Here is an 11,163-nt window from a genome sequence, read left to right as displayed (position 1 = left end):
TAAATATAAAATAGAACTTATTTATTAATTTATTTACTAACTTAAAAGTTACTTCTATTTTTTAAAATAAGATGTTAAAATTGTGTTTTAAAATCAAATAAATTGTACCCTTCAAATCATAAATTTTATATTTATGATCAGATTGATTTTTCTTTTAAAATCGATCTCAATTGTACTATGAACACTCTGAATTTTGTCTGATTTCCAAGTAAGACCTGACTTAGTGTAAGAGTGCTTTAAAATCTTTGTAATTGTTTCACAATGTAAGTGTTCTGAGTTTCTATCAATTACTTATTGGCAGAATATTCTTGACCTCATTCTCTCTATGATCTGTCTCTTAGGATGGCAGGATCTGCCTCGATCTTCGTGCTTGATTCTTTGCTCTCTATTCTATTATGGATTGAATTTGAGAGTTTCACTCTTGATTGTTTAGGATGGTGGGTAGGACTTCTTCTAACTAGTGTATTATATCATCTTAGTTGATGGTTTTTTGCTAGATTATTTTCCTGCAATTGATAACTCTCATCAATTTTTTTGAGACAATGAGTGATCGAGGTTTTTGTTTTGAGGATTGTTATGCTATTGTATTGCTACTGTTGAAGAACGTGATTAATTGGGGGAACCTGTAATCATATCCTAAAAAGAAATGGAGGCTCGTCTGGTATGGTGGATTGTTTTTGGAATTTGTTGAGTAAAAAATCCCACCAATAGAATTAATATTAAGGAGATGCTAACCTGACAATTTAGTTAGGCTAATCCAAGAAATAAAAATGACAGCCTTCTAATCAATAGTGAATTAAAAAAGAAGTTGTCATTACTAGAAATTCGCTAAAAGTTATCAAATTTACTGTCGGATTATCCGACAAAAACACTAAACAAAAAAAGGGAGAATAATTTACCGTTGGATTCACTACAAACAATACGCTAAATACTGTCGAATTTAGCGATGAATATTACCGTCGGATTTATCAGCATTTTTTGCGTTGAATACAAGCAAGATTTAGTTTTCCGATTTAGTTACTATCGGATTTTATATTCTGACACTAAATCTGACGATAATCATTAGCGCAAAAATTTATTTCAGTAGCACTAACTTTATCCGCGGATCTTCCGTCGGATTCAGCCACCGGTATATCGTTTAGTGAAACGCTGTGTTTAGGTAACTTACCGTTGGAAATTTTTGCAAGTAAATCCGACGGTGAATTTGGGATAAAATTCAAACGCGAACCCCCTCCCCCTCACTTCTGCGAACTCACACTCTCTGCTGCCGCTGCACCTTGTCGCTGTTGGAGCCGTCAGAAATGCCGCTATTGTTTGCGTTCATGGTCATTGTCATCGGTAATTGTGACATTGTCGCCGTTACTGTCGCCTCCTGTGACCACCACGCCTCCACAATCCTGCAGCCACTATCAGAGGTAATTTTGTCATAGTTTTCTTTTTAATATTTTTTTGTGAGTAGAGTTTTGTTAAGTAGTTTATGAAATTATTGATTAAATTAGTATAATGTAGTTTGTGATTAGGATTTGGTGTAGTTTTTTTATTATTTTTAGATATTTTTGCAAGTTTAGGATTTTGTTAGGTATTTTATCAAATTATTGATTAAATTAGTGTAATAAAGTTTAGTAGTTTTTTTATTTTTAAGATACTGTTGTGAGGTTATGGTTTTGTTAGGTATTTTATTATTAAATTATTGATTAAATTAGTATAATAAAGTTTGTGATTAGGATTTCTTATACTAATTCAATGTAAATGGAAATTAAATTAAGTTATGGTAGGTTAAATAGGGTGAGATTAAGAGTGCTCGAACTGTTGGAAGACTTTGTTTAGTTTGTTGAATTAGTTTCACCTTGTGAATTAATAAGTTTTCCTTTTTATTAGGATGATACTATTTCTCTTAGATCAATTGGAGTTCGCTTTTTCCATATTCTGTGCATCCATGTTCCAGGTAGATTTTCTATCTCTAAATATAATCAATTGTTTAAGTTTTATGTCAGACTTACTTTTCCTAGGATAACGTTTTAGGACGGAAGTGGGAGAAGTTCGCGTAGATGCGCCTTCTCGAAACCCTTCTTTGCTAGAAAAATTGTGGAGTTATAAGAGGTTGCTCACTAGAACGGTTAGGATTTGATGTGTTATTAAATTCGTGTTTATTATGATTTATGCCTACAACTGTTTTCTCTGTAAAAATGGTTAAATTTAGAGAAAAGGACAAATTAGTCCCTGACCTTTTAACCTGCGGACATTTTCGTCCCTGACCATTGGAAAATACTTTTAAATCCCTAACGTTCCTAAAAATTAGACCGATCAGTCCCTCTGTCCATGAGCCACCATCAGACCGGACGGAAAATGCTGACCTGGCTCCCCCTATGCTTACCTGGCTCAATGGCGTTCCCACATGGCACGTTAGTGGGATGGAGGTTTTGAAAACGGGACACATAAGTCTCTCTCACTCAAAACGACGTCGTTCTGAGTGCTGCCCTAATACTAAAATTTGTTTGGGTCGTTCCTTCATGGTGGTGGCTGGTGGTGAGGAGAAGACTTGTTCAGATTTCAGTAATGGCTACGAAGGGAGCATCATCAACCTCAAGAAGAAGCGTTAGTGGAGTAAGAGAAGAAAATTCTATTTCAAGCTCAATTCCATGTGGTGTTCATGCTGACCATCCAAACGATGTCGTCGCCCCGAGGTGCTTTTGTGGAGTTTATGCAATAATATATATGTCGAGGACCATCAGCAACCCTAACAAAATCTTCTTGGGTTGTCCATTCTATAAGGTAAGTTTAAAAATTTTGGCTTTGGTTTGATCTGAGATGGATGCAGACAGTAGATGATTTTGGTGATTTTGACAGGGAAAGGAACCTCATTGCAAATTTTTTGTTTGGGTCGATGAGCATCTTGCCAGAATAGGAAGCAATTGTTGTATGTGTGACAACAGACATTTGGTTGAGAAACATGTTGAAGTTGTAGAAGAGAAAGAGGAAAAGGAAGATGAATTGGATCATAGAATGGCTGTTTTGGAAGAGAAGAGTATTGCTTTGGAGAAGAAGAAAAACCCATTAGCCTTGTGTTTTTCTATAATTATATTTGCTGTTGTTGTTGCCTTTTATGTAGCTACTGCTTGAGAGATGAACTATAACAATCATGATAGAGAATGGTATGTTGTAGGTTTATGTTGTATATTGAAACATGCCATTTTGGCAAGTTATGGGTCCTGTAATCTAAATGGAACTCGAGGAAATAAACATGGAATATTGAACTTATGTTTTGAATATCTAAATAAACATGGAAACATTGAGGAATTAGAGGCAGTAGTTGCATACATAATTTAGAAAGAGGATGTTATATTGCTAAACAAGTTTTTCATAGCCATTGTTTACTAAATCTTCCCAAAATGAACAAGTCTCCTAAACTAGACAGTTTGATGAAGCTTAACATGTCAAAAGTAAGCCTCAAACACAAAATACAAGGCATAAACTAAACTATGCAGAAATATGTATAAGCCAAACTGCAAAATCAACATAACTAAAAGCTACACAGTTCTTCACTTCTTAGGCACAATGGTAGGTGGATTAGGGATGAATTTGAACAATCTGATTGTAGCCGTGCTTGCTGCCGCTAATGTCTCATAGGTAGCTTATGCACTTGTTCCTGGTAGGACTTGAGGTGGTTGTGGGCCAGTGGAGTTTGGCTGACTTTGAGGGGGTTGTGGACTGGGGCATAGTGGAGCTGGTGGCCTGAATATCTTCTGCTTGGGCCTCATCTTCGATGGAGTTGCTTGAGTTTTTTGGGATGCTATAGATGGAACTTGGAGTGGAGGTCGAAGCGGTGTCCTTCTGGTTATTGGTCCTGGCTTGACTTGGGGTGCTGCTGGTGTTGCTGCCACAGGGTTGGAAGGACCTGGGATGACACCACTTGAGACCTGTGTTGAGAGCTAGGTTGACAAGCATTGTAATTAGTCATACAGATTAGACAAAGTAGTCATTAATTAATCAATCATGCACATTGAACAGTTTGTAACTTACATCAGGTGTGGATTGCTGACTAGGTATGTTATGATCCTGACCAGATGGAGCATCCTGACTAGGTGGAGCATCCTGACCAAAATAGATAAGAAATCAAACAGATTACTCCTAAACATATAAAACAGATTAGTAAATAAACATTCAGGTAAGCACATAAACTCCTAGCATAGTTAAGAAATCAAACAGATTACTCCTAAAGCAAATTACTTACACTATCATTTGGAGTTGACTGTGACAGTGGGATGACTGCCAATGACTGAGATGTGAAACCTTTGTTGGGCTTCTTTGTCTTAGGTTTCCAATTAGGATCAGATGGAGCGCCTTTGCATGTCTTGTAGTTATGTCCCGTTGAACCACACTTACTACAAGTGACTTTGAATGACCTCTTCAACTTCTCTCCTTGTTGCATCATTGGCTCAGCTGGATCCTTCTGTCTATTATGCACTTTTGGCCTGCCAATTGGTCTCTTTATGATAGGAGGATCCGGCCTTGAATACTCAGTCCTTGTCCAGAACTCCTCACTTGGCACAGGCTGAATACAATGAGCATATGTCTTATATATTGACTCCATGCATAACCATGGATGCACATAATCCTCTGGATGATCATGCCTCTTCCTTATGGCTGCTATGGCATGGATACATGGCATGCCTAACACAGAAGACAACATCATGAACCAGAATTGAATGAACCATTAATAAAACATCATTCAGCCAGCAACTTAACATATTGAAAACCATATATTAAAATATCATTCAGCCAGCAAATTAAAACATTGAAAACCATATATTATAGCATCAATCAGCCAGCAACTTTAACCATATATTCAACATGTATTGAAATAATGCGTTAGAATAAATTAGAACTAACCAGTCAGCTGCCATTTGTTGCAGGAGCAGGTCTGCTTGATGAGATCAACGTCCACCTTTGTAGCTTTACGAGTAACTTCGAAACGCTTGCGTGCATCATCACATGTCCAGTCTACACGCCATTTATTGCTAGGCCTTATTGGATGTTCCATCCTCTTCTGCTGAACTGGTGCAAGCTTTCCAGTATAATCACTAAGTAGCTCTTTATGCTTAACCATTCTCCGCATCAGATAGCACCTAATTTTCTCGCACATCGTGAGGATAGGCTTGCTTCTATAGTTGACTATCTTTGAGTTGAACACCTCACACATGTTATTTGTGAGGTTGTCCACTTTTGGCCCGTGGGAGAAATACGCCTTCACCCAAGTAGCTGGCTCAAACTTGGAAATATATTCCCATGCCCCCTGATTAATGCCTTTGAGCTTCTCCATCTGTTCTTTGAATTCGGGTATGGTGGTGCACCTAGCACAATCCCAAACCACCTCCCGAATATATAAATCCTTAAATCGGTTTATGAAGTTTTTCCAAATGTGCATCACACAGTTTCGGTGATGTGCATTTGGCATTACTTCTTTCAAAGCAGGCAGCAATCCCTAACACAGTACACAAAGGTTTCACCATTAAACATAACTAGTAAATTCTGAACAACTACATTATTAAACTAGGCATAACAGTGAATAAATATCTAACTGCAATAGAATTCATATTGAAATAATTGAACCATTATCAAGTTTATAAAGAATTGTGAATGTTACCTTCTGTTGGTCGGACATGAAATTCCAACCATGAGTCTGCACATCCCCCAGATCCTCCTGAAGTAGAGTAAGAAACCATTTCCGAGACTCCTTGGTTTCAGACCTTGCAACTCCGTAAGCAACAACATAAAATTGATTATTCGCATCTTGTGCCACTGCAGTTAGGAGTTGTCTACCATAGTATGTTTTCAGGAAGCAACCATCAAGGTGGATTAGAGGCCTACATCCACTCTTGAACCCCTGCTTGCATGCCTCTAACCCTATATACAGCTTATCAAACACAGGAGGGGCTTGAGAAATTGGAGTTACACACAGCTCTGCCCTGGACCCAGGGTTGCTTCTTAGAATCTCAAACAAGTAATCCTTCACATTATTGTACTGCTCCCTCTCATTGCCCATTATCTTATCCTTTGCCTCCTTAACTGCTCTATAGGCTATTTTTGGATGTGCAGTGAGTGAGAACTCCTCTCTCAGAAAGTCAACAGCTTCATTTGTTCTCATGTGAGGCTGTGAACTCATTCTCTTCTCCACCTTCTTACTAATCCAATGTTGATCAACAGCATTACTTCCTAGGTCCCTTGCACATGTGTGATCGTTTTTGTAAGTCTTCACCTGATAGCATTGCAGTGATTTGTTGTATGACAAATGAACTAACCACGGGCAGTCATCATCCATGCATCCCACCCTAACTCTCTCCCTATCATTCTTAATCCACCTAAGCTCTCTACCCTCAGCAATGAAAGAGTCTTTCACAACTTCTTTAAATCTATCTGTGGTTGCAAACCTTGTCCCTAACTCAAACCTGCCCTCTCCAAAAGTATAATCATCATCAAATTCAAGAAATGTGTGCTTGCTGGACTCATCATCAGTGGAGTTAAGAGTGTGTAAATTCTCAGAATGGTAATCATATATGGGGTCATCATTATCATCATCTTGGACTGCACTGACATAGAACCTCACAGTTGGATCTCTGTTGGGCTGTTGCTCATTGGGCCCAGAATTGGCCTCATGCTCATTGGGCCCAGAATTGGCCTGCTGCTGTATATTGGGTTCACTCCTGGCCTGCTGCCTTCTATTCACCTCAGATGTCCCCATTTCACTACTTTATCCCTTCTTTAACTAACTTCTCCTATTCCTATTCACACATGTCTTCTTTGCAGCTGGCTTCTTGGCACATGGCTTCTTTGCATATGGCTTTCTTGGAGACACAATTTTTTCCTTTCCCTTACTAACTTTCTTCCTCTTGCATGCTCTGTCCTTAGCACTATTATCACCATCATCACTGTCACTTTCATATCCGGGTGGTAGAGGTTTGTAGGGCTCATCCTCCGTACTCTCATACCCATCATCTGAAGATGAACTCTGAATCTCTTCTAACACAGGACTCTTGCCTTTGTTTCTACCATCCTCTACAATCTCAGGCTCATTAAAAGGGTGGTCAAAGTATAGGTAAAACTCATTCGTCTTTGTATTCTTCATTTTGTTCTCTTGCATGGCATTGATCCCTGCATCCCATGTCAAACTGTGCAGCCCCGACTCAACATCATCACTCATTGGATCATACCAATAAACTACCCTGTACGGCTGGTACCCCAAGCCTTTAAAAAGTGTGATCAAGTCCCCAAAATTCACAAAATCTAGGTCCATTTCGGGAAATTTCTCTACCTTTCCATTTTGATAAACAAGGGAACCATTACTGTTTCTGACAAAACTACCTCCATGGTGGAAAATTGGCACCACAAACACATCTATCATCTGAAGAAAAAAAATAGAAATCAACGATCAACTAACTCTACACTCATACATTAATCTCCTACAAAAAATAGAAACAGAAATCAACCAAGAACTTTCCTTTGCCCTAACATTGAATCAAATTCACTGTTACAACACACATACAATTTTTACCATTACTATCACCATGCACGTACAACAGTTCATACTTTCATAACTATTGAACTACACAATCGACTCACTAAGCAATGCAACTGATTCTTACCTTCAGTGACGAAGACGGCAAATCAGACTGGATTCACACCGAATGCACACCGGAACCTTCTCAGTCTGGATGGTAGTTTTTTTGGACGGAGAAATAGAGTATTCCTGCGTTTGATCTTTGGTCTTCCTTAGGGTTTTATGTAATTCTGTAAAAGCTCTGTGGGTGTAATAGGGATTGTACACAAAGAAAGGGACGAGAGTGTATATAAAGGGCAGCACTCAGAACGACGTCGTTTTGAGTGAGAGGGACTTATGTGTCCCATTTTCAAAACCTCCATCCCACTAACGTGCCACGTGGAAATGCCGTTGAGCCAGGTAAGCATAGGGGGAGCCAGGTCAGCATTTTCCGTCCGGTCTGACGGTGGCTCATGGACGGAGGGACTGATCGGTCTAATTTTTAGGAACGTCAGGGATTTAAAAGTATTTTCCAATGGTCAGAGATGAAAATGTCCGTGGTTTAAAAGGTCAGGGACTAATTTGTCCTTTTCTTTTAAATTTATTTCGTGGATGTCTCTGAATTAAGGAAAAGCTCTGCCGAAATTTTGTTTAAATTGTTTAAAACATGTTTGGTTTGTGAGAAAATGATAATCGAATTTGGTTGGAGATTCTAATTATAGGAAACACCCTGCCGAATTTTCTAAAAATTTTAATAAGTTGTATTGTTGGATGAATTCTAGGATGTTTGTTGCAAGATGATTCCAAGTCATCATCTGTGAATGTATAATAGGAAAAAGAGTAGATCGGGAAATTTAAAACCTAATTTCTTTGAGGGAATTGATGCGTTTATTGTGTATGTCTTCAACATAGAACCGTTTATGTCTCAAGGGGTATCTAGGTATCCGTGCTACAAGAGTCGGCTGACTAAGTGGTTAGGACCTTTAGTTATAACACTTCACCTCTACCGTAATGGGTTCAAGGATGGGTGTTGGATATGGACGGAGCATGGAGAAGTGCATGAGCAGGAAATTAACCAATCTGCCTCGAATTTCAATATGGCTAGGGGTCGATCGATGAGGGTTCGGGTGGTTACCAAACATGGAAGAAATGAATTGGGAGAGTAACCAAGAGAGATACAACGAGATAGTGTTTGATGCAATAGGTGTTAATGATATGGAAGATATTTAACAAGAGCCTATCCCAGAGGCAAAGAGTTTTTATCATATGTTAGAATCTGCCGCAAAACCCTTGTAAGAGGGTTTGTTCATTCGAAATTGTCTGCATGTGTTAGAATGATGAGTATTAGTCTGAGCCAAATCATACCCAAGAGTCTTTTGATAAGTGGGCTACCCTTTGCAATGACTTAGTACCTATCGGGACTAGTGGCATCCCCCAGAGCAACTATGAAGCAAAGAATTTAATTTCAAAATTGGATATAAATTCGATAAAAATCGATTGTTATTTGAATGGTTGTATGCTGTATTACAGGGGGATGTAGATCTAACTGCTTGAAGATTTTGTGATGTACCGAGATTTCAAGTCGAGAGAGAATTGATTGGTAAACGTCGGGTAAAGAGAATTCCAAATAAACGGATGCATTACTTGCCCTTAATCCCTAGGCTAAAACGGCTGTATGCATCGATGAGTTCGGCCCCTCACATGACCTGACATAGTAATAACAAGAGAGATGATGGTTTTATGATGCACCTATCACATGGAGATGCTTAGAAGCACTTTGATAGGGTCCATCTTACATTTGGGAGCGAGCCCAGAAACGTTAGATTATCTTTGTACTCTGACGGATTTGCACCAAATTCTAATTTCAGTGATGCGTACTCTTGTTGGCCTGTAGTCGTGACTTCTTATAACCTACCTCTCGAAATGTGCATGAAAGATCCATACATGTTTCTAACTTGTATCTTACCTGGTCCAAGCAATCTAAAGGCCAAAATAGATGTCTTTTTGCAACCCTTGGTGGATGAGTTGATGTTGTTGTGGGTTAATGGTATAGAAACATATGATATTTCAACCAAGATGAACTTCCAACTGCATGCTGCATTGATGTGGACCATTAACGAATTTTTTACGTACGAGATGTTATCAGGTTGGTCCACTCAGGGTAGAATGTCGGGTTACATTTGTATGGAAGATACAAAGGCATTTTGGTTGACGAATGAGGGTAAGAATTCGTGGTTTGATTATCATCGAAGGTTCCTCAATATTGAGTTTGATGGGACAGAGTGTGATGAACCTTTCCAAATTCATAACCTAACTCCTTCGAAAATGGTGGTTGATACGGGTGTTCCGATCACCCTTAGGTCGACTCTTATGAATGATGACATCATTGACGTTAGGGTAGATGACGACACACTACCACTGGACGATGACGATCCTCAAGAAGAATACGTGGTTGATGGAGACAAAGAAGAAGAAGACGAGTTTGATGAACAAGAAATTACCTTGGAAGAGGAGGAGGATGAACCAGAGGAAGAAAACGATGAATCTGAATAAGATTAATGTCAATATAGTTCTATCCTATGTATTTTGTTATCGAACTTTTATTTCATGTTTACATTCCGTATATTTAATATTTTACATCATATATAAGTCACTGTTTTCAAATAAAATACTAATTTATTCCTTGTTAACTGAGAGTTGATTATCAATTGTTATCTATCGGGATCTATCATAGATTGAAAAAAAATAAAAAATATTTACGCTACTAGCCGATTTATCGACGAAAAATCTCGACAATGTTAACTATTCATATTTATTTTAGAAAAAATAAAAATTATATTTCCGTCAGATTTACCGTTGGATGTTTCCGACAGTAAAGTGGCGCAAAGGTTCAACTTATGGGCGAATGTTGCCGTCGAATTTTTTCTGCCGGTAATGTTCATCAGATTTTTTGTCCATGAACCATCATATTCCGACGTTAAATTCACAGCAAGTTATCTACGAACATCAAAATTCGACGGTAAATATTTACCGACGAGGTTTATACCATCAAATTTAATCAGACTGAAAATTCGCCGGTAAGCATAATACCGTCAGATTTTTTATTTTTTTGCTGGAAAATCCGATAATACTGAACGCTTCGATTAATAAATTTGAATTACCATTGAAATATTAGGACGGAAAATCTAACGATAATCTTTTCCTAAACTACATTCGCGACCTACTTCTCCCTAATTTCAGACTCCCCCTCCTCCCTCAAACACCAAATCCTTCCCCAAAACCTCTCTCTCTCCACCACGCTTGGTCTCGCTAGCAGAACCTGCCACTGCTCACCTAGTCATCTTACTGAGCTCAAAACTGAGCTCACAACTATGCCAGAAAAGTTATTTCCTCTATCCCAGTATGTAACACCTTTCTCTCCTTACTCTATTGCCTCGGGCTCCCTACTCTTCTACCCCAAGTCTCCAGTTACTATGTCCCTCTTCATCCACTCCAACCATGCTTAATTTTTTCAAATTTTTTGTTAAAAAAATTATTTACTATTTTTTGTGAATTGTTCGTAATTTTTAATTTAATTTTATTTTTTTCTAATACTTTGAATTATTTACTACTTTCGAATATTACCATTA

At 38.3% G+C, this 11,163-nt stretch overlaps 1 protein-coding gene across 1 annotated transcript; it reads right to left on the bottom strand.

The window, feature by feature from the left end:
- On the bottom strand, nt 4,886-6,739 carry LOC110266768. The gene is made up of 2 exons (XM_021111775.1): nt 5,645-6,739; nt 4,886-5,482 (listed from the first exon to the last, which is right to left on the bottom strand). The coding sequence occupies exons 1-2, from the start codon at nt 6,737-6,739 to the stop codon at nt 4,886-4,888; spliced, it is 1,692 nt and encodes a 563-aa protein (XP_020967434.1).

The sequence above is a fragment of the Arachis ipaensis genome, chromosome B09 (genome assembly GCF_000816755.2).
Source record: "Arachis ipaensis cultivar K30076 chromosome B09, Araip1.1, whole genome shotgun sequence".
Classification (NCBI taxonomy): domain Eukaryota; kingdom Viridiplantae; phylum Streptophyta; class Magnoliopsida; order Fabales; family Fabaceae; genus Arachis; species Arachis ipaensis.
The sequence above is the reverse complement of the archived record's forward strand: the minus strand, read 5'-3'. Positions and strand labels throughout refer to the sequence as shown.

What these genes read in the sequence shown, in the direction of transcription:
- LOC110266768 (XM_021111775.1), bottom strand. Translation starts at nt 6,739, where the DNA reads ATGGGGACATCTGAGGTGAATAGAAGGCAGCAGGCCAGGAGTGAACCC. An exon ending in TCATGTCCGACCAACAGAAG is followed by an intron (nt 5,483 to 5,644) that starts GTAACATTCACA and finishes GTACTGTGTTAG; the next exon opens with GGATTGCTGCCTGCTTTGAA.